This window comes from Lissotriton vulgaris, chromosome 5 (genome assembly GCF_964263255.1).
Source record: "Lissotriton vulgaris chromosome 5, aLisVul1.2, whole genome shotgun sequence".
In the NCBI taxonomy this organism is placed as follows: domain Eukaryota; kingdom Metazoa; phylum Chordata; class Amphibia; order Caudata; family Salamandridae; genus Lissotriton; species Lissotriton vulgaris.
Window position 1 is genome coordinate 1929084786 of NC_141693.1, and position 24946 is coordinate 1929109731.

The following is a 24946-nucleotide window of genomic DNA, read 5'->3' on the forward strand; positions in this document are numbered from 1 at the left end:
AAGGCAATCGACGATTACCCACTCAGCATGTCTCATATGTAAACAAATATGTGAACTATTGACTGTGCAAATATTAGATCTAAGTAGTATGCAGATATATTGTCTACAATCGTGGTCTAATAGCTATGTTTTGATGTAAACTAGTAGGTAAATTATTATGTAGTCTAGGAAGTGAGATGTAGTCTAGCAGTTACATGACATAGTCAAATACATATTTTGAGTTGTAATCAAATGGCAGTGTTGAGATGTGGAATTCCGAAGTAAGATGTGATCTGCTGAAAATGTTGATGTATGGGCTAGTGGCTATGTTGAGATGTAGTGTAATAGTTAGATTGGGATGTAGTGTAAAGGCTATGTTGAGATGTTGTTCAGTGGTTAAGTTGCAATCTAGAAGCTAATTCCAAAGCAGTCTACTGACTAGAGATGTGCTCTACTGGATGGGTTAATATACAGTCTGGTCGCTTTTTTAGGATGTTCTTTGTTTGCTAGATTGACATGTTCTCTAGTGGCTTCATTCAATTATTTATTGTAGCTAAAATAAAAGTCAGTCTAAATAGTGCACTGGGTGTGCTCACGTCTGTGTTTTTTGAGATGTGGTCTAGTAGCTGCCCTGCCCAACCTACCTCAGGTTATCTGAGACCCAAAGGAGGCAGAAAAAAGGTGGGTCTCCCTCCCCTAGATCTCCAGACACCTGGAGAAAAGCAGTGGAATGGAAAATGTTGATCTGCCATGACTGAAGGCGAGTTTTGCTTTCACATCAGTACCTGGTGTCTCCACTGCTTCCTGCTGTTGAGTACATTACCTGCCGTCCACTATACTGCAGTGTGAGAGCAGCGCACTTGGTAAGATAGATTCAGGCCAAACCAGAGGCAAGCGGGGGAAGGTGCCAGGCCCCCAGGTAATTTAAAATGTATTGAAAGCACAAATGAGAGAGAATGCCCCATGTAGATGGTGGCAGAGAAATAGGCATTTTATTACAAATGGTAGCAACAGGTGGAGATAATCCAAGGGCAAGGGGGAGGTTGACAAGGCATCAGTTACACATTTAGTGGCAGGATGTGGTTAAGGGGTGTGCTAGGATTGAGGAAATTCTATATATTGTTTGCCCCACCCCCTTCTCCATGGCTCTTACCCCCCTCCTTAGTTGATACATGGAAATCAGCTGAAGGCAGATGATCTATACCATGAAACTATAGTTGGGCCTCTGTCAACAAGGAAGACATTCTGAGTGGCATCATAGACATTTGAACTTCCTTGTGTCTGTGGCCCCACTTGGATTCTCTCTTTGAAAACCATCTCCTTATTGACAGCTGCACATCCACAATTCTATATTGACTATGTATCAGTGAGAGGTAAGGAGCAGGGGGGTCTGAGAAGGAGGAGACAGGCAGCTTGCGCCAATACTGGAAGTCCAGAAGAACAAGTTACTTATCTTTGGTAATGTTCTTTCTTATGGATACTCTGCTTAGCCACAGATTCCTTGCCTTCTGACTATCCCACAGGCATCAGGCTGAATACAGAGAATTTTTCAACAATGCTTGTGCATAGTGGTAGGTTGTGTCCTTCGACTCTGCACTGTCCCCATACTGCCCTGGAATTGATGGAACAGAGCCACATGTAAGTGCCAACCCTGTGTGTGGGCATCCGTTTCTCTACTTTTCACTTTCTGTGTCCTCAGATACAGATCACAAAGCAATTGTTGGTGACAGTATGCTTCCCTCAAACTCTTAACCTTTTTAGATGTCAAACAGGGGCCAAGTCTAAGAATTGTAATTCTCGAGGGCGGGGAGGAACCAGTAAAAGCATTACTGAAGGTAAGTAACTTGCTCTTCTGATGGATACCTATAAGCAGAGTCCTCACCTTTGGAATAAACACCAAGGCTCCCAAAGATGGAAGGCCTGTAGAGTTGACTCAAACATAAACATTCCTCAGAAATGAGTGGAGGAAGTATCCTTCCTGTCAGACCTGGATTTCAAGTAGTGTTTCATGAATGCATGTACCAATGCCCATTTCCCTGGCTGGTCGATATCAAGGACAGCCACCTCTCATACCAACGCTGTTGTAGTGGAGGTTTCCTTAGTAGAATGGACACTCAGACACTCTGGGAGCTGTTTCTTGACCAGTGCATAGCAGAACTTAATGGAAAGGACTATTCACTTCAAAAGGCTTCTCTTCCCCACAGTCATCCCTTTCTTTGCTCCAGAAAACCCCACAGAAAGCTGATCGTCCACTTGATGGGCCTTGTTACAGTCAATATCAAAAGTCAAAGGGGCAGATTTATGAGGCCCTTGCGCCACGTTTACGCCGCTGTTGCGTCACGCAAGGCGGCGTAAACGTGGCGCATCCCTACGAACGATTTACAACGTGACGCATCTAGGCAGATGCGTCACGTTGTAAAGCCCTGCGCCGCTTGTGGGCGTTCCGGCGCAGGGTGGGTGTTCCGGGGCAGGTGCGCCTCGCAAAAGTGGCTGAGTGAAATCTATAAGATTTCACTCAGTCACTTTTAGGCCAATGCTGCGTCAAAACCCTGCGCCTGCTTGAAGCAGGCGTAAGGCTTGACGCAGCATTGGTCAGATAAGGCACCCCCGAGCCTTGCTGGAGCTGCGTCGCGCTTGCGACACAACTCCAGCAATGCGTCACTTATACGGCACAGATGCGTGACGCATCTGTGCCGTATTTGCCCCATGGTGCGCCGCATCATAAATGCGGCGCACCATGGGTGGCGCAGCAGTGGCGCACTGTGGCGCATGTTAACTGGCGCATCCCTCAGGATGCGCCAGTTAACATATATCTGCCCCAAAGTGCTTATGGGATCAACTCCTCTTTTGAGGGGTGAGGGGAAGCAGAGATAGCTGATAATGATTGGCTGCCCAACATAGAAAGGAGTCACAGCCTTGGGTAGAAAGGACCCTCAAGTCGTCACCACCAATTTGTCTGGGAAGAAGGTGGTGTATATCAAGGAATTGTGAGCATTCAAGGATAGCACATGGGCAGTTGTTCCAGCCTTTATCACCCAAAGTTGTAATGCACCCCTACGTCTGCATGTCAGTCAGTAGTTCAATTGGAAGTGCAAGCAACAAGGGGGAGAGGAGGCACTCATATTGAGTCTCTCCAATTCAGTGCATACTGAGACCACTCGTCTCATGCGTATCTGGGCCCGTGGGCTGGTGTTTAACAATTTAATCCATGTAATATATTAGCTTCCCATACCTGCTCGTCGGAGGACCCCCCACATGCTCAACATGTAACAGTCATCTGCCCTTAAATGTGGTGCATTAATCTATCCGGATGTATTCGCCCTTTGCAATGTGCTTTCCAGCGAGAACAGGTCTTTTCCAAGTGCATTTTCATACCATCTGCAGGGCCACTGGAATTATGCGATTGCGCCGCTGCTGCATTTTTTGCCAAATCTGCTGCATAAGGTGCAGATTTTAGCAGAATAAATTAGGCCCTCATTTACAAGAGGTCTGCGCCACCAGAGCATCACTTCTAATGATGATCCGGTGATGCATGCCTCACTATCATATCCATGAGGCGACGCGTAGCCACCCTGCATGGCTTTGCATAGCCTCATAGATATGCAGCAAGGCAGCGCAAAGCGCTACAGTGCCTTACTCTGTATCAAGGAGACATTCCATGGGCAGTGCTGTGAGTGTTCCAACTCAACACCCACGGGTTTTTACACTGCGCTAGATTTACAACATCACGTAAACCTGGGGCAGAGCCCAATACGTACGCCTCCCTTGAGCAGGCTTAACCAGGAGAAATGTTTACATTTCTTCTCGTTTTTCCTATTTCCATGTGAGAAAACCCCCTCTTGTGACTGTTTTTTTTGCAGGAAGGTGCCCCTACTGGCACAAAAATGCCAACAACGCAGACACCCTAGCACCATGGTGCAAGGGAGCCTGCCTACGCGCTAGGCACCAAATTGTGGGCCGGTTCTAGCTGAAAGGACCAGAATGCACCATATTTCGTAAATACGGTGCATTCCTGCCCTTTCAATTAGGTGCTGGGCAGCACAGCAAAAAGGCTTGCGGCGCTGCCCCAGGCCAAATTATTGTAAATCAGGACCCCAGTTTCTTCTTCAAATTATTTAAAAAAAAGTTACTCAAAACACAGTAAAACGTATTGCTGTGCATTGTAAGGCTCTTTGCAAAGTCTGACTGGTCCCCTCGGTTGCTTATTTCTATATATGTATGTTAAACTGGTACTAATAAGATGTAACTAATGCCCAGACAGTGTTAACAAGTGTAAACATGACTAAATAATGAAGTAATACTTTATAATACAATGTGTCTTATTATGCCACATAAGTTGCCTTTTCTCATAGCATAATTTACTCAACCCTGCCACATAAATTGTCCCTCCCCTGCCACATTATTCCAGTGGCCCTGACCATATGTTTCAGAGATCAATTCACCCCTGATCACCACTTTCATAGCTTCCCATTTCTTCCCATGCTCTATTTCTAGTGGTACCCCGATTAGTCAAAATATTGTATGAACCTTTCCTGTAACCATTGGGAGAAAATCACATGAGTGACCGCCTCCACCCGTAGTCAACACAGTGGGAGACTCAGTGCCTCCCTTCTACAGTCATACCTTACAAGGTTTTCTACCATTGCATTTTGTAACTGTGTTGGGGTGGCAACAAGAAACCATTCAGTCTACTATGCATTCAGATGGCAGGTATATAGCATAAAAATGTTCTATCCTCTGAGTACAAGAAGCGCCAGATGTCCAATAAGAACGCTACTTCTTTCAGTCAAGTGGTCAAGACCGGTTTAGTGTTTTGTCTGGGAGGGTGTTGTTCTACTGCTCCATCAATCACACAGTTTAAATCCCCACCCAGAAGGCCTCAGCCTGTATATACAGAGCTGTAATTTTAAGTATGTTCCTGAAAAATCCCTATCATTCAGTGATTATAAATTACTGTTGCATATATCTTGGGCCCCCCTAGCACCCATTATTATGTGATATCTACCCTCCAGATTAATAGAAGTGTCTTTTTGATTGAAGGGGATACCAGGCGCTATTCACGTTCGGATCCCCTGGCAAAGCCAGAGTAAGATGTATGCAGAGCTGGCCACTCCATTCTTTACACGTTTTTGCAATGTAATCGCCATATATATATATATATGTGTTTCCTACGATATTACAATACTCACTGCATATCGCTTTAGGTAGGCATGAACTCTACATATTATTTTATATTTACAAGTCATTTGACACTTTATACATCCAGCCAACTACACTTGATCTTGGGTGCCAATGGTGTACACACAAGTCCAGGCGGGGCACCTAGTTGGAATGTGTGTGTGCAAACTAAAAACAAACACACCCACAACATTCAAACTCCACAATTTGCTCTTCCTCCTCAAGGCAGGGGCTAACAGTACTAATGCAGTCACTCTAACTGGCAGTTGCCGCCAATCTGATCTGGTAGCCCATGGTCACACGGCAAAGAACCTCACTCGATTTCCCGAGGCCACTCTCCCATCAAGGGTAGGTGCCCGGATTCTGAGACATAAAATGACTCAGCCTCTCCTCACCTCAGTCATGGTATTATTCCCATCCTCATATGTATATCAATACATTTCTCCATCGTCTTGCACTTAGGAGTGGTTCAACACACAAAATTAAGGGGAGAGTGGTTCCTCTCCGTTGCCGTTCTCCCACTCATGCAACCTATCACACACAACAATAGGAAATGGAGGTTGTCACACCAAAAGGTATACCTCCAATCAAAAAGCACACAAAGAGCCTTATTACGAGTTTGGCGGTCCATTGGACCGCCAAACATGTAGTGGCGGCCAGCCGCCGTATTACGACTACGGCATTGGGCCGCCCCAGGACCGCTTCTACTACCGGGATTCTGGATCCTGTGGCAGTGGCGCAGCAGTCAGAAGCCACAGCATTCCATGAAAAGTGTGGCAGTGAGAAAACTTAGGGGGCCCTACATGGTGTGCTCCCTTGTTTGTATGCACTCTCTTTTCCTGTATGACATTGGACGTCACAGTCCACACCGTGCAGGAACACGCTTTGCTGCTCCCATTGGAGTGCCTTTCTAAGGCTCACATACAAGCCTTTTTAAAGGCACCGCAGAGGGACCAACAAAGCAGTCCCGCCCAACCTGGGTTTCAGTTGGAAACTAGCAGGTGGTCTCAGTACAGATTTGGCGGTGTGGCAGCAGGGCACTGGCATTGTTGGCCGCTGTCACACCACCAAATTCACAACAAGGCTCAAATATTACCCTCACCCACTAATTGTGGCATGCTTCATCATTGGGCATCCTACAACATCCCTGACCTTGTGTAAGCAACCCCTACCCAATGGGGGTGACACAGGCACACGCACCTTCCCTCTGCAGTACAGTGAGTAGGTGCCCAGGTTTCTACGGTCATGCGGAGAGAGTTGGGAAAGACTAGGAGGAAAAACTGAAACGATTTGGGGATAATTCCCCTAAGAAGGCCAAGGTTCAACACTGAACAAATGCAAGTTTGAAAGAGATGAAGTTGATTACCTGGGGAACCATATATCCAAGTGTGGCGTTACCCCAAAATTTTATTATTAAGAGCAATTGAGGAAGCTCAGCCACCCACTATATCAGAGACCAGCTAAGATCTTTTTTCGGTGTGGCTGAAGTCTACTATAAATGTGTTCTACACTTTGCCAGTAAAACTGAACCGTTAAGACAGTAATTGAAGAAAGGTATTACTTGTGTATGGAGTGATGAGTGTCAGAATGCGTTTGATGGCATACGTGCAAACATCATTTCTGCTAAGCTATTGAAGTTACTGAATTGTAAAGGATGCTTCTGATAGTAATATTGAGGCCATCAACTGTGGATTGGGAGTCGTGTTGTGGCAACCGAGAAAGGATGGTAGGGAAGAACTGGTAGCTTTTGCGTTACGTGCATTAAGGGGTCAAAACATACTTACTCCACTATTCAAAAAGAAGCATTTGCCTTAGGGTGGTGAACGCAGTTTTTTCGAACATGTATGTGGGGAGTGCCTTTTTTTCTATGGACTAATCATAAACCCTTAATTGACTTGTATAGTACCAAAGGGGCTTCTAAGGCCACACCCAGGATTGCCAAATGGCTGTAACGTCTACAGGAGTTTAATTATAGAATTGCGTATGAAGAAGGAAAGAAGAATGTGGTTGCTGACTTTTTATCTAGGTTGCCTTTCCAGTCTATTGACAATTGTATTGAGGAGGATGAGGATAAAGTCTGTGTGACATCTTAGATATGTGATGTGATGTGTGGGGTGTTGCAAGAGGATGGGTGGAGGTGTTAGACTTGTGAAACAATGTTGTGCTTAAGTAGGTCATGTCATGGGTGACATAAGGTGTCGCAATGCCAAACTTGTGGACCGCGACGCTGTACTCTATTTTTATGTGACTTCAGAACTTACACGTATCATTGGTTTGCTGTGTAGGTTAGAGCAATTGATCATACAAAGGTATTAGAGTTAGCTCATGCAGGGTGCATTGGGATTTGTGCAATGAAACACAGAGTATGCAGGATTTCTGGTGGACTGGTGTGTATACAGCTATTGAAGGTTTTGTAATGGGTTATGGCCCCTGTGTGGTGTTCGACAAAACCCAGGTGACATCACCATCTCCTGTTAGCTCAGTGGAGGCGCCATCTGCACCGTGGTCCAAATTGGTATCGGCTATTACAGGTCCCATCAGAGTCTTGGGTGAGCATTCCAAATTCGCCATTGTCCTATTTGACTATATGTGTAAGTGGCCCGAGGCTAATTTCCTTAACACTGTGACCACATCATCAGTGATTCAATTCCTTCAAAAGGTGTTCATGAGGGAAGGGGTTCCTGATGAACTGGTGACAGACAATGGCACTCAGTACGTGTCAATGGAAATGAAAGAAATTTTGGATCATACCCCTAGTATTAAACACATCAGGAACTCTCTTTACCAACCTCGAAGCAATGGTTTAGTGGAATGCTTCAAGCACATTGAAGTAACAGTTACAACTTGCTTTGTTCAACTAATTGGCTTGGAAACCATGGTGATGAATATGTTGTGGGCATATAGAAGCACGCCTAATGTTTTTACCGGGGTTTCCCCATTTGTGCTGTTGAGGAGACATGTTCCAAGGTCTTAACTTAATAGGGAATGGATGAATAGACGTTCAGTGGACACGTTAAAATTGTCGCATGTTTGATGTCAGAAAAGAAGTGCAGAAGAAATAGCAAGAGGTTTCTGAATGAGTGAATGAGCGGAGTCCGGTTATTTGTGACTGGGTGAGAATTAATAAACCAGGTTAAGTTATCAAAGGTGAATCTAAATTCTCTGATCCTGTCCAGTTTGTTAGAGTATTACCAAGTGTGGTGCAATCTAGAGATGGCAAGACGTGGAATAAAGATCGGCTGGGTGTGATTCCATGTGGATACTGGTGTCTCAATATAGGACTAAAGGAAAGCCCTATGGCACACGTGCAGGGGCAGTTAGGTGCATGCCTGACCGTTTCACAGATTATATTGTTGGTTGAATGAGAGTTATGATAAATTTATGGTTCGAGGCATGTGGGCTGCTGAATTCATATCTGTGCATAGACCGCCACCTAGTGTTGGGTCCGGATGATTGCACATTGTTGTCCTGGAAGAGTCTTCGAAGTATCACGAGATAGGTGGCTCCTCCCCTGGACTACAGTGCGCATGGGCATCGCCTCCATCCCCAGATTGTTTTTTTCCGCCATTGGGTTCGGATGTGTTTCGGTTCCCTCTGTCGGAACCGATAGTTGTTCAACTTCTACTCGAGACCAAAAGGTCTTTAGGCTGGGCGTCGGTATAGTTGCGTACGGGTTTCTTTCTGACTCTCAGCTCCTATCTCTTGCTGCCCTTCCACGTGCCTTCGGCGCGGACGGGCCTACACTACACCCTTTGCTATGGAGCGGACTCCATTCAAAAAGTGTCCGCTGTGTCACTCCAAATATTCACACCTCGACGTGCACCCTGTGTGCAATACCTGCTTGTCGCCGGATCACCGCGAAGACACCTGCATGGCGTGTTCGAAGTTCCGAAGCAAGAAGACTTTAAAGATTCGCCGGGCCAATCGGCTCCAGGCTCAATTGTCGGCTTCGGCGCCCCCACCAGATGACATTTTCCAGGAATCTGTCGAGGGAGAAGACGACGTGCGAGAGTCGGACTCTGGCCCCGCGTCCGAGGAGGAAAACTACGACGCGGGTGAGGCGGACTTTGACGAAGTCTCCGACGAGGTAGGGGACGACGATCAGGCTTGTGCCACGATGGGAGATAGCTCAGAGGAGGAGCATCCCTAATCAGACTCAGGGGTTATTCCCCTTCATACGGCCCAGGTCGAGGGATCGCCTTCGGGCCTTACCCAAGATCTACCTATCAGTCCTACGTCCCCGCCTCCGGGCCCGGTCACGGACATTTCTAAGCCATCACTTATGTTGAAGAAAACAAAAGTGAAACCAACTGGTCACGCACCCTCGGATGCGAAACCGAAACTGAAAGTTGCGTTGGTAAAGAAGGTTCTGGAGGCGTCAACTTCCAAGAAAACCAAAATGGCCGACTTGAAGAGCCACGCCAAGATGGCCGACCCGAAGCCCTCGGGGTCGACGCCAAAGGCGAAGGCCTCCGACGCGACCGCGTCGGCGCCGAAAGGGGTCGGGGACCCGAAGACGGTTTCGAAGAAGCGTCAGGGCGACAACGCGCCTAGGCATGGGGCGTCGGCCCCGAAGAAGAAGCCTACCGGCGATCAGGCTCTCGAAGATGAGGGGTCGCTCGAGCAGGTGCAACCCTCGGCAACCTTTACAAAGAAAGTGGGGGAATCCTTACAGCGGATCCGAAAGCCCACGGTGGTTCCCGATCAGGACACTGTAGTGCCTACGCTCACGCCTAAGCCTACTAAAGAGAAAACGCCTATTCGTTTCACCCTTCCACCCAAGTCGGCGCCGAAGGCCTTCGCGCCGAAACAGGGCGGACATTCAGGGGAGGTGTTAACGCCGAAAGCTGCCTTGGTGGTGTCGAAGCTTCGGCTCCAACCGCTTGCGGTAGAAGAACGTCGTGAGGTCATTATCGACGCCAACACCGGGAAACTGTCGCTCCTCAAACGAAAGATCACGTTGGAGCCGGCGTTGGAACCTTTTAAGATCCCGCTCAAGAATAAAAAGTACTCTGCGGACTCTTCGGCTCTGGTGGAACCTGTGTCCCCACAGGCCTTGGAACACTCGCCGACACATTCCCCCGCGGCCGATGCGGACGAGGAAGATGCCGAGTACAACTATCCTGCGTACTCGGATCCGGAGGAGGAGCATGTGCCTTGGGCCGCAGGAGGCGACACAGAAGACCCGCAGTCGGGTCAGGACACTCAACTTTTCGCCGCCAAGACGTCCCCGACAGAGGACTCGGCGGCCTTCAATGCTTTGATAGAGAGAGCTGCGGCGAACCACGATGTCGAGCTGCACTCGGACCCCGTGGATGCGGACTTCTTATTCGACACCTTCTCGGTAGCCGAAAAGCAAGTCAAAACGCTACCGATGCTTAAAGGGGTGCTTAAACATGCACCGGAGGTTTTCAAAGAGCCCACCCGGGCACGGGTGGTCAACCCTCGCATCGACAGGAAATATAAGGCGGCACCCACGGATCCCACTTATATCAAGGGACACTTTCCATTGGACTCCTTGGTTGTTTCCAACGCTCGGAAAAGGGCAAATTCTCAGACTACTGGTGACGCTCCTCCCCCAGACAAAGAGTCCAAGATCTTTGAGGCCTCGGGCAAACGCATTGCTGCACAGGCAGCTAACATCTGGAGAATATTTAACACCCAAGCCCTGCTTGCACGTTATGATAGGGCCCATTATGACACATTAGAGGCCATTCTGCAACACTTGCCTGACCAATACAAGGAGGCAGGAGAGATGCTCATTCAGGAGGGTAAACTCATTACAAATGCATCCATCAAATGTGCTCTAGACGTGGCAGATACAGCCTCTAGAGCCATCAATACAAGTGTGTTACTTAGACGTCATGCCTGGCTTCGAATTTCGGGGTTCAAGCCCGACATCCAAACCACCATTTTAGGTCAAACAGTGAATCCTGACCATCTGTTTGGCCCTGAGGTGGATGCCTCACTAGAAAAAATGAAAAAGGATACCGAAACTGCAAAGTCAATGGGGGCTTTACAGAGTCAGCAGTTTCGGGGTGGTTCCTTTCGCCGTTCAAATTCAAAAGGCACCTCCCGGGGACAGGCATCCCAGTCCGCACAATACTACAAGGGTAACACCCAGCCCTCGTATAACAACAAGGGTAGAGGTGGTTACAGAGGCAATAATATCAAAGGCAGGGGACGTGGAAACAATGGCTCCAGGTCCACCACCACCAACAAGCAGTGACGTCTTGTCACTGCCCCCGACCATGCAACACCGGTTGGGGGGAGACTTCAGCAGTTCCTGCCGGCGTGGAAGAACATCACCACGGACAGGTGGGTGAGGTCCCTTATCCAGTACGGGTACTGTCTAGAGCTTACTTCCATTCCACCAGACATACCCCCAAAAAGCCGTCCTATGTCAGACGAGCATTTGACCTTGTTGCAGCAGGAGGTTCTAGTTATGCTGCAAAAAGGGGCAATAGAGCTCGTTCCATTGCGAGAGCGGGGAACAGGGGTTTACTCCCTCTATTTCCTAATTCCCAAGAAGGACGGATCCCTCAGACCTATCCTGGACCTCAGGCCCCTAAACTGGTACATACTCTCGGAGCACTTCCATATGCTCACGTTGCAGCAAGTGCTTCCCCTGCTTCAGCAGGGGGATTTTCTGGCTACACTGGATCTGAAAGATGCCTATTTTCATATCCCCCTACATCCTTCCCACAGGAAGTATCTCAGATTCACGCTCTTAGACCAGCATTACCAGTTCAAGGTCCTGCCGTTCGGTGTCACCACGGCACCAAGGGTATTTACGAAGTGCCTAGCGACTGTGGCGGCGCATCTCCGTCGCCAAAACGTCCACGTCTTTCCTTACCTGGACGACTGGCTCATTCAGGCAAGGACGGAACAGCAGTGCGTAGACCATGTGTCACGCACCATTCATCTCCTGCACGATCTGGGTTTCTCACTGAACTACCCCAAGTCCCATCTCCAGCCCGCCCACGTGCGACAGTATCTGGGCGCGACAATCAACACTCTGGCGGCCACTGCGCAGCCAAATTCAGTGAGAATCGCCAGTATCCAGGCGCTGATCCAACGGTTCAGACCCCAACACTCGCTTCCAGCGAAGGTGTTCATGCAGTTGATAGGCATGATGGCCTCCTGCATCTCCATTGTCCCCCACGCGAGACTACATATGCGTCCGCTTCAGGAGTGCCTAGCACGTCAGTGGACTCAGGCTCATGGGCAACTGACAGACCTAGTGTTGGTGAGCGGTCGGGCATACAACTCTCTGCATTGGTGGAATCCACAAAACCTTTGCAAAGGCCGACCATTCCAAGAGCCTGTCCCACAGATTATCCTGACGACGGACGCCTCTCTCCAGGGATGGGGAGCGCATGTACTCCATTACACTGTGCAGGGACTATGGACACTACAGCAGAGGAAGATGCACATCAATGTGTTGGAACTGATGGCAACCTTCATGGCCTTAAAGGCGTTCAAAGTACATCTGTGCAACAAGGTCGTGTTGATCCGGACGGACAACATGACGGCCATGTACTACATCCAGAAACAGGGGGGCACACACTCTCCACAGCTGTCTCATCTGGCTCAGAGCATGTGGAAGTGGGCCATTCAGAGGAACATCTTCCTCATGGCAGAGCACCTCCCGGGCAAGGACAATCAGATGGCGGACCTCCTCAGCAGGCACAGCCATCAGATGCACGAGTGGGAGATACATCCATCGGTACTCCAACCGTACTTCCAAATGTGGGGTCATCCAGAGATAGACCTGTTCGCCACAAAGGAGAACGCAAAATGCCAAAGCTTCGCCGCCAGGTTCCCACACCCCCAATCACAGGGCAATGCGATGTGGATGAACTGGTCAGGCAGATTTGCGTACGCTTTTCCCCTAGCACCTCTGATACCGCTGGTGGCACGCAAGCTCAGGCAACACTCGATGACGCTCATCCTGGTTGCTCCAACGTGGGCTCGCCAACCATGGTACACCACGTTTCTGGAACTCTCCGTGGTACCGCATCAAAGGCTTCATCTCACTCCCAGCCTTCTGACGCAGAGCCATGGCGACATTCAGCACCCAGATCCGCAACAGCTCAACCTGGCGATCTGGCTCCTGAAGTCCTAGAGTTTGGCTACCTCAATCTTCCTCCCGATTGCATGGACATCATTCGGGAGGCAAGGAAGCCCACTACTAGAGCTTGTTATGCGGCTAAATGGAAGAGGTTTGTCATCTACTGTGTGAACCACGACATTGACCCGCTAGATGCTTCCATTCAAAACATCATCTGTTACCTTTTTCACCTGTATCGATGTAATCTAGCGTACTCTTCCATCCGCATTCACCTGTCTGCTATGGCAGCATACCTCCAAAATAGGCAGCACCTGTCACTCTTTAAGGTCCCTGCTATCAAGGCCTTTCTGGAAGGACTCAAAAGGGTCATTCCACCAAGGACTCCACCAGCTCCGGAATGGAACCTCAACGTGGTTCTTACAAGGCTGATGGGTCCTCCTTTTGAGCCACTGCACTCTTGTGAGCTTCAGTTTCTGACTTGGAAGGTGGCTTTCTTAGTAGCAATTACATCGCTACGGAGGGTTAGTGAGTTGCAGGCACTCACCATCCAAGAACCTTTTTTCCAAGTACATGCTAACAGGGTGGTGCTCCGCACTAACCCTAAATTCTTACCCAATGTAGTCTCACAATTCCACATTAACCAAACAATTGAATTGCCGGTGTTTTTCCAAAACCCAGAGACGCTGGCGGAGCGCATGCTCCACACCCTTGATGTGAAAAGGGCCTTGATGTACTATGTGGACAGGACTAAAGATTTCCGCAAAACCAAACAACTTTTTGTTGCTTTTGCCACACAACACAAGGGAAACGCTATCTCCAAGGCGGGGATTGCTAGATGGATAGTAAAGTGCATTCAGATCTGCTACGCTAAAGCTAAGCGCACTCTCACTATCCCACCGAGGGCCCACTCCACTAGGAAGTTAGGGGCCTCTATGGCTTTCCTAGGTAACATTCCCTTAGAAGATATCTGTAGAGCAGCCACATGGTCTACCACACATACTTTCACTAAGCACTACTGTGTAGACGTGCATTCCAAACAGCAGGCAGCTGTTGGTCAGGCTGTTCTAAAAACGCTTTTTCAGACTGCTGCAGCTGGCACGGGCGGCCGCCGTTAATGGAGGGACTGCTATGTATTCTATGCACAGATATGAATTCAGCAGCCCACATGCCTCGAACTGCAAATGCTACTTACCAGTATGCATCTGTTCTTGGCATGTAGGGCTGCTGACATTCATATCGCCCGCCCTCCTCCCCGGCGCCTGTAGCAGCTGCAGTATTTATTCATGCAAACACATATGCTCATAGCATGGTCATCACTCACATTCTTCACTCCATCTCTGCCAATGGCTAAAAACAATCTGGGGATGGAGGCGATGCCCATGCGCACTGTAGTCCAGGGGAGGAGCCACCTATCTCGTGATACTTCGAAGACTCTTCCAGGACAACAATGTGCAATCATCCGGACCCAACACTAGGTGGCGGTCTATGCACAGATATGAATGTCAGCAGCCCTACATGCCAAGAACAGATGCATACTGGTAAGTAGCATTTGCATTCTCTAGTTTGGCATTTTAGTTCACTATTTTTGTGTTTTCTTTCCCCTTTATGTTTTTTTAAATTTTTAGATGTGGTCATTCATTTGATACCCATTCCAATGTATATTTTGCCTTCCTTGTGTAGAGTTATTTGATGTATATGAAAAACCATGTTATGTTCATCTTTCTTTATTAAAGGGAGAGTCTATGTGGGGTTTAGTGTCATGTCAGGATTGGAACTGTAAATAGGTTCTGATGTCAGAACTCAACTTCCGCTACCTGGATCTCCCCGAGCAGCTCACCGCACAGAGCAGTGTCAGAACTAATACCACAGACTCCCGCTGCTTTTACTTAGGACACATCCGTCCTCAGTACCCATGCTGTTACCCTCCGTCCAGCAGGGATCTGTTATCCTCTACTCGTACCTGCATCATTCTCCACCCATCGCAGCCGGGTTGGAATTATCACGGAACTGCGATCTATCTTCCTACACTAGAACCAGACAGCTCTGAAGAGTCACATCATGCACACGGTGTGACGAAACACGCGTTGGCTGATTCATGTCAAATGTACTGATCAAGATTGACCTATAAATCGTATCATCACGCAAAATTGGACTTTGATCTTTTTGTCTTTTGTTCTCAAGAACACTGTCTTAATTGTTGAGTTCTGACATCAGAACCCATTTACTCTGAAACGTGTGCACAGGATTTGAACGTATCTGTTTGGTGTAGGCTTCTCCCACACTTAGGCAGGGGTTGTTTTGCTGTCCGGGTTTGTTGCCCCTGACCTGCTTGCACCGTGTAACTTTGATCCAGAGAATCTGACTCAGAATTGCACATGCTTGAGCGCCAGATCTTCCTGTCCATTAATCCAAACCCATCCTCTTTACTTATAGGATTGGAACTGTGCCATAGAACATGGTGTGGGGTAGAATGTTGAGGGTGGCAGTAGGGGTAGAGCAGGAGGATGATGACCAGTGGCTGTGTCACTGTATACTTGATCAATGAACCTGCTTGCCAAAGGGATCCTTGTTGGTGGCGCCCTCTCTTCGTTTCAATATGCCAGCGTGATTGTTGGAAAATCTGAAGCTTACACCCTCCAAGCCCCCCCCCCCCATCATACTTGCCAAGCTATGCCGTGGTCGGAGATCCCCCATCCTTTTCTGGGAAACCAATGAATCTCAGAGCTCTGTCACTCACCCGAAGATTATCTGTTGCTTACCCCACCCTTCAACATCCTGCTCAACTTTTTATATGTTGTTTTTGATGTTCAACCCATGGAGCTGTTTCGTTGCTCCCTTCCTGCTCAGCGCTATGTTGCTCAGCGCTATGTTGCTCAGCACACTCCACTCTTCACTAGTGCTCACAGTTGCATGACAGCATTGAGGGGCATATTATCAAGAACGGCGTTAAAAATTATCGCCGATATAGCGGAAATAAACTGCCACTAAAACGGCTTGATAATATGCCTTTTGGAATTCCAATAGAAGTCCATGTTCTGGTGTGAACATGGGCTGTTTGAATTCTCCAGGGCATATTATCAAGCCCATTATCGCCGCTTTAGCTGCAGTTTTCTGCCGCTAAACCAGATATAATTTTAACACCATTCTTGATAATATGCCCCTCAGTTTCTTGCCTCGACTTCCTCCACTGTTGCCTCCGCCCCAACCCGTATTTTTTGTAATCTGCATTTTTTTACTTTTTTGCGAGGCATGAAAGCTGCAATTTGGTACAGAGCACTGGCCATTGACCTATTGAATCTACTAGACACCATCTCTCCGGACGTCGCCTTCCTTACTGAAACATGGATGAACGCCTCCTCCGCCCCAGACATCACCATTGCCATCCCAGAAGATTATAAGATCATACGCAAGGACCGTACCGGCCACACAGGAGGAGGAACTGCTATCGTCCATAAGAAATCCATCCAAATCTCAACCAGCTCTGACATCAACCTCGCCAACTCTGAACACCTTCACTTCCAGATCCACATCGACCCCAACACCACACTCGGAGGCACCCTCCTTTACAGGCCTCCAGGACCCCGCGCACAATTTAGTGAGGACATCACGGACTTCATCACTCCACACGCGCTCCCCTCCAAAGATTACATCCTTCTAGGAGACCTCAACTTTCACCTTGAAAAGAACAACGACCGCAACTCCACCACCCTGCTGGACAACCTCGCCATCCTCGGACTTAAACAACTGGTCACTTCCCCCACCCACATCCCAGGTCACACTCTCGACCCTATCTTCACCTCCAGCAATCATGTCTCCTTCAGCCACACCACGAATCTCCTTTGGACTGACCACAGCTGCGTTCACTTTACCTACAACAAGCCCAAACCCAACAACCACCCCCAACCAACTCTGCAAAGAAACTGGAACAAAATCACCATCGACCAGATCTCCTCATCGCTTCTTCTAAACCCCCCAGCCCACTCCTCAAACCCCGACCAAGCCGCTACCAACCTCACCCTATGGCTATCCAACAGCGCCGACATCCTAGCACCACTGAAAAAACGACAAAGCAAACTTGGCAGCAAGAAGGCCTCATGGTTCAACGATGATCTTAAGAAATCCAAGAAACTCTGCCGCTCCCTTGAGAAGGCCTGGAAAAAAGACCCAACCACCAGCACCAAGGACGCCTTCAAAAACGCCACCCGCATACACCATCAACTGATCCGAAAGGCCAAGAAAACCGCCTTCAAGGAACGACTAGATAACAACGCCCACAACAGCAAGGAACTTTTCAACATCGTCAAGGAATTTACCAATCCCTCGGCCAACTCTAACGACATCACCCCCTCTCAAGCCCTCTGCGACTCCCTAGCCTCATTCTTCCACAACAAAATTGCAGACATCCACAACAGCTTCGACAACCAACCCGGAGACCAACCCACCCAACCATCTGCTGGACCTTCACCCCCCTCTAACATCCTTAATGACTGGAACACAATCTCCACTGAGGACACCATCCGCCTGATGAACTCCATCCACTCAGGATCCCCCACAGACCCATGCCCTCACCACATCTTCAACAAAGCAGACTCCATCATAGCACCACACCTCCGAGACGTCATCAACTGCTCCTTCAAATCCGCCACCTTCCCGGAAAGCTGGAAACACGCTGAACTCTGCGCCCTTCTGAAAAAACCCACAGCGGACCCCACCGAACTCAAAAATTACCGCCCCATCTCGCTCCTTCCATTCCCGGCCAAAGTCATCGAGAAAGCTGTCAACAACCAGCTCGCCGCCTTCCTCGAAGCCAACAAATCCCTTGACTCCTCACAGTCCGGCTTCCGAGCAAAACACAGCACTGAGACCGCCCTCATCGCAGCAACAGACGACATTCAAACTCTACTGGACAATGGAGACACAGTCGCCCTCATCCTCCTCGACCTCTCCGCAGCCTTTGACACAGTCTGCCATAGCACCCTTCTACAGCGCCTCAGAAACATCGGAATCCAAGGAAAAGCACTAGAATGGATCACCTCGTTCCTCACCGGAAGAACCCAGAAAGTCCGCCTCCCACCATTCAAGTCAGAGGCCACTGAAGTCATCTGCGGCGTACCACAAGGATCTTCACTCAGCCCCACCCTTTTCAACGTATACATGAGCCCCCTCGCGGCCATCGCCCGTCAACACAACCTCAACATCATCTCCTACGCGGATGACACTCAACTGATCCTATCACTCACCAATGACCCTAGCACCGCCAAAACTAACCTACACGAAGGAATGAAAGAAGTAGCCGAATGGATGAAACACAGCCGTCTGAAACTGAACTCTGATAAAACAGAAGTCCTCATCTTAGGTACCTCCCCCTCCGCATGGGACGACTCTTGGTGGCCAGAAGCCCTTGGAAAAGCACCCATCCCGACAGACCATGCACGGAACCTGGGCGTCATCCTGGATTCCTCACTTTCAATGAACAGACAAGTCAACGCCGTCTCCTCATCCTGCTTCAACATTCTTCGCATGCTCAAAAAAACATTTCGTTGGATCCCCACCGAAACTAGGAAAACGGTCACCCACGCTCTGGTCACGAGCCGACTGGACTATGGAAACATCCTCTACGCCGGGACTACCACTAAACTCCAGAAAAAACTCCAACGAATCCAAAACGCCTCAGCCAGGCTCATATTAGATATCCCGCGTAAAGAACATATCTCCGGTCACCTGAAAAACCTCCACTGGCTTCCCGTCAATAAGAGGATCACTTTCCGGCTCCTAACCCACGCACACAAAGCACTCTACGAAATCGGACCAGAATGCCTCAACACACGACTGTCCTTCTACACCCCCTCCCGCCAGCTTCGATCTTCCAACCAAGCCCTTGTCACTGTACCTCGCATCAACAAGACCACCATGGGAGGTAGATCCTTCTCCTACCTTGCAGCTAAAACCTGGAACGCACTTCCCACTTCCCTTCGCCTTACCCAGAACCACCTAGCATTCAGAAAGCAACTTAAAACGTGGATATTTGACAAGTAACTCCCCACCCCTCCTTAAGCGCCTTGAGACCCTCTGGGTATGTAGTGCGCTATATAAATCCTTTGACTTGACTTGACTTGACTTCCCAAATCTATTACATTTATTCTATTGAATCTAATACATTTGCCCTTTCGCACATCTATTACATTTATGACTCCAAAATGGACTTCCACCGTCTTGGAATGGTAAATTAAAAGTACAAATAAATGGATACTGCAGCCCGTGACACATAAGTGGCCATGCATGGGGATGGAGGTATTCCTACCTCATCATGCTGGGCAAAGACATTTTACCTTTTTTTGATTTGATGATGCTGTTTAGCATTGGGTCTCGCAGAGAGACCTAATGCAACTAAACCACAAAACTGACTTTTTACGATGAGGATTTCCAACAGTTCACGTGAATCACGTGACCACAAGCTCCTCGTGCACGAGCTTGCATTCGATCATCAAAGGTAGTCCAATCTCCCTCACACTAGCTTCTCCCAGCAGGCAGCCCAACCCCCTCGCTCTCCATATGGTCGCTCAAGTTGCAGGCAGCCCACCCCCTCCCTCTAATCTGACATCTGCCCCGAGCCTTCTGCCTATCAGCCTCCCTCCCACCTCCCCCCTAGTTGCTTTAATTTTCACGGCCTCTAGGCCGTGAGCTACTTCAAAGAGATCCGCTCCGCAGCTAATCAGCCTGCCCACCCCCCCCTACATCTGACAGAACAATGCAAACGTGTCCTCCAGAACTTGTTTTTAAATCTGTGCTTTTCGGCCACCCCCTCTCCCCCCGCCACAACAATGCAGAGAGCTTGTTAATCTCACTGGTGAAGTGCTTTCGCTCAGAAAACTCTCTTCTAGGTGGAATTTGCAAAGTCCGGCTGTATCTTGCCTGCTCCTGGGGCTGTTCTAGAGCTGTGTCTGCTGGCTTGCCGTTGGTGAAGTGGTGCTGCCAGCCACACCTGAATGTGGAGCAGACATCCTTAGAAACACCACACGCGCTACACTGCACACCACCCTTTCCTCCACCCAAAGCGCACGCTTGCAGTGACAAGCTCTGCCACACAAGCACACCCCTCCCTTGGAGGGCACACTGAGCCCACCCCTACTCCAAGCCTCAGCCGCACACCAGGATGTCTGTCACTCCTGGCGCGTCACTGCAGCCAGAGTACAGCGCCAACGCATGACAAAGCAGGGCATCAAACCGCTTGGGTGGAAGAGTGTATGGTTGTGATGTGGCTGCCTCCTTCACCCAAGCCTGCCCAAGGGTGGCACGCAATCACCCATAAAAGCGCCTCGATGCATTGCCAGGGGTGGAAAGCGCTATATAAATGCAAACTCCGCTATAACAATTATTTCCCAGTTGAACCCGTGGTCTCAGAGCGCGCCCATTCCGGTACAAAACCATCCAATCTGACGTCACTTCAGGTTTGTTTCCATGCCTCAGACGTCGCTTCATTTGAGGTCATTTGTAAGGCGCTAACCTGTCTCCCCCTTCACTTAGGCACTCTGCCTTCAAGCCGTAAACATCTCTTTGTACACATTTAGGGCTTTTGCTCCTGCTAAGAAGGCCCATAAATAAATAATTAAACATACATTTGTTCCTGCTCGGCTTGTTTTCAGTTAATGCAGAGACCACTTTCCCACAAGAAACGCTAGCAGCCCCCCCCCGTGCAGGAAGTCGGCCTTCAATGGTGTGCGGCGCGAGCCCAACAAAAGGCGCTGCTCAGGAGAGCAGGGATTGGTTAAAACCGCTCTCATCGTGAAGGCTCGCAGCTGCACGAGTGACTCCGGATTTCATCACCCTGGAGGGAGTGAAAGGAGGGACAGGGGAATATGGGAGCCGGGAGCTTTTATTGAATGACATGGTGGAAATGCTTTATGATAGAAACGTTTTATTTACAAAACTTTCCGTTCTAGATTTAACTAATCTTTCCCCCAACAATATTCTGAGACAAGATGAAAGAGCTTTGTAAACCCTGTCCTTAAAAAATCCTTCAATAGTTTTCAACACTTTGTTCTCTACAAATATTTTTTTGACCAAAACACGTATTAAAAACGTTTGTTGTTAAGCTTGCTTAATGTATGCCATAGAGCCAAATCACGGCAGCAATGCATCCCCTACATACGGACGTCTTTTCAAATTATGGATGAAGTAGTCTTGCAGACTCTGAAATGCAGGTCGACCGAAAGATCTGCCTCCTGAGACACTGATGCTCATTAGCATGAAAGTGACTTTATAAAACACGCCTGACTATAGGTTTCGGCTTCATGTGCCAGTGCACCTTGTCCCTACCCCTATCTTTAGCACAGCGGTAACAGATCCAGCCACTCTAGTTTTACTTACCAACTCCTGGCTTCCCTTTCAGTTGGCCACTTGCACGAAATCACGGAAGTGCAAGGTCCATTTTGCTGTTTCAACACTCACTGGAAAACTAGATATTTCTGGACGTGGGCAGCTCTTCACTAATTTTCAATAAGGCAACCTTTATACACGATTTTCTTCATCCCTTCTGGCCTAATTTAGGTACCCAGATAGTCCACCCAGTTATACACCTTTGACTGATGTTAATTGGATATCTACTTTACTGTGTCTCCCCTTCTACCGTAGCCTTCCTACTGTCTCATTGATCAGCGGGAGAATTTTCTCTGCTGTTCCATCGTGACCTCCACTGCTTAGTCACAACTGCTGAACTTAGGTAACTCTAATGTCACCCTCATTTTATGAGACCTGCTCTATCCCAGGACTCCTTTTGATTACACGCTCTTGCTTTTACCCCATAGACCAGCATCTTCATTTGAACCACAATGCGACATCTAAAGCTGCACCACACCGAAGTGAGACTGTGTCTCTAAATTAAAAGTGAGTCTATAGTCCATGATAAAAAAAAACTATCTCTAGTTATCGATTATACCCCCTCACTTAATACTGACTAGCATACCACTACACCCAGCAATTTAGTCAGCTTTTTCCGCTCTAGCTAGTCATATTCCATCAACTGGTATGGTGTAACATATTTGGGATATTAGAGAAAGTCACATTATGTTTTAATTGATCCTGTATCTAGCTAAAAAACGAGGTCTGTAGTCCCATTTGGCTACATATAAAGCATCATTACTTTGGGACTAGTTTGTGCCTTTCTGCCCTCTGCATCACCACATCATCACTCAGCGCTACCCCAGCATCACTCAGCACCACCACAGCACCACCCAGCACTGCCACAGCACCACTCAGCACCACCACAACATCACTCAGCAGCACTACTCAGCACCACCACATTATCACTCAGCACCACCACCTTATCACTTAGCACCACCACATTATCACTCAGCACCACCACATTATCACAATGCACCACCACAGCATCATTCAGCACCACCACAGCACCACTCAGCACCACCACAGCACCACTCAGCACCACCACATTATCACTCAGCACCACCACATTATCACTCAGCACCACCACATTATCCCTCAGCACCACCACAGCACCACTCAGAACCACCACAGCACCACTCAGCACCACCACAGCACCACTCAGCACCACCACAGCACCACTCAGCACCACCACAGCTCCACTCAGCACCACCACAGCACCACTCAGCACCACCACAGCACCACTCAGTACCACCACAGCATCACTCAGCACCACCACAGCACCACCACAGCACCACTCACCACCACCACAGCATTACTCACCACCACAGCATCACTCAGCGTAACCACGGCATCACTCAGCGCAACCACAGCATCACTCAGCGCAACCACCGCATCACTCAGCGCAACCACAGCATCACTCAGCGCAACCACAGCATCACTCAGCGCAACCACAGCATCACTCAGCGCAACCACAACATTACTCAGCGTAACCACAGCATCACTCAGCGTAGCCACAGCATCACTCAGCACCACCACAGCATCACTGGTTCAAATATGTTCTCTCAATGTTTCAAGCTTTATTACAAATGTCACAAAAAGATGTTATTATTTCACTTCCGTTCTTGGATTTTCGTCACAATAAAATACACTGAACATAATCTTCACAAAAGTTATTTACAAAAGTTTAAGCTATTGCCATTATAAATTACAATCACTTTTATTTAAGTATTGATTACTTAAAAAAATTAAAAGCCATTGTTATTTCTAATATAAATACATCTAAGTCACGTAAATACAAAACATGTTGCATTACAAATGCTATGGGTGTCACATTTGTGAAAGTTAGAACAATTGCATTGTAGTTGACAAAGCTATTAATTTAGCTATTTTCAAAAACAACACATAAATAAAAAAATTGTCATTTACAAGACCAATAGCTCAAGCTTTCCTAATGCGAGACCTATTGCATTGCAAATGCTTGTTTTTCTTTTTGCCAATGCTGTTCAGCATCACCACAAGCATTGGCAGAGGCAAAAGGTTGGATTATGCCTTTCGCATGGGAGACTGATTGTCGTTGACATTACTTGTTTATTTTGAATTCAAGATTATACCACCTTTAATAATAACTACAAAATTGTGGTAATGGTTTCTAAATTTTGGGTTTATGGGCATGGCTTTCAAGATATTAGCGTTTTTTGCAAAGATTTGTTTCGTCACCACTTTATGGTATATTTGACGATCCTAGTGTGGCTGTAGATTTTTTAACAAAAATATAATTATGAAAGTTAGACAAAAATAGAAATTTGCAGTTGAAAGCTAAAGTAATGAAATTTTAACGAGGTACATTTTTTTCTAATTCTGACTGTTAACATAACTTTGAGCTGGTCAATAATTCCAAATAAGAGCCAAATTTTGTTTTCTCTTGTCTAAACAGGTCGACGCAGCCAGTCTTATGCTCTGCCTTGCAGCTGGATTGGAGCTGGTCACCTGGTGTACAACGGCTCATTCTACTTCAATGAGGCCTTCACACGCACCATCCAACGGTACGACCTCCACCAGCGCTCCGTTGCTGCCTGGAGCACTTTGGACGACTTGGTCACCCAGCCTACTGCCCCACTTGTGTGGAGGGGCTATTCAGACGTCACCTTTGCCGCAGACCAGGGTGGACTTTGGATCATCTACCACTCCAATGATTTTGCTTACCAAAATGAGGAATCAGTCGTGTTAGCCAAGCTTGACCCGGAAGAACTCCTAATTCGAAAGGAGAGTAGCTGGAGGACTCGTCTACATCGAGGATCATATGGCTTATACTTCCTGATCTGTGGGGTTCTGTATACAGTGAATGCACAGGTCGGCAATGACGAACTTGTGTACTATGCGTTTGATACCCACACAGCTTCCCACACAAACCCTGGGCTATTGTTTCCCGGAGAAATGTCTTTGCTCACTCATCTGACTTATGACCCAATGGCTGAGCTACTTGGTGCCTGGGCTAATGGCACTTTGGTCACATACAGCCTACACTTGTCCTTTTGACTGGAAATAGTCTGCAGCACTTTGACATGGATGGCCAATGCTGAATCATTGGATCCACAACATGGAAAGCATATTTTGTGCCTCTGTGTAATGTACACGTAAGTTTCTTTATTTGATTGTCAACATAGCACGCTACGGCGCGCTCATGTTTTAGCACCCGCTCAGTGTTCCATCATTGTGCACGCACTTTTGAAGAGAATGTTTCTCTTCAAAAGTGCGTCCCTCGAGTCAATCCTGTACACAGTTGATGTTTAGTGGTTTGTGTCAGTTGTTCCCTGG

The 24946-nt window shown here is 48.1% G+C and overlaps 1 protein-coding gene across 1 annotated transcript in view; it reads left to right on the forward strand.

The window, feature by feature from the left end:
• LOC147717753 (olfactomedin-like protein 2A) overlaps window positions 1-24745 on the forward strand; it is a 227722-nt gene extending 202977 nt beyond the window's left edge. Inside the window, exon 8 of the mRNA XM_086919879.1 lies at window positions 24066-24745. Coding sequence (XP_086776005.1) covers window positions 24066-24667 — 602 coding nt within the window. The 3' untranslated portion in view covers window positions 24668-24745. The remainder of the gene's footprint in view (window positions 1-24065) is intronic.
• Window positions 24746-24946: the final 201 nt, after the last annotated feature.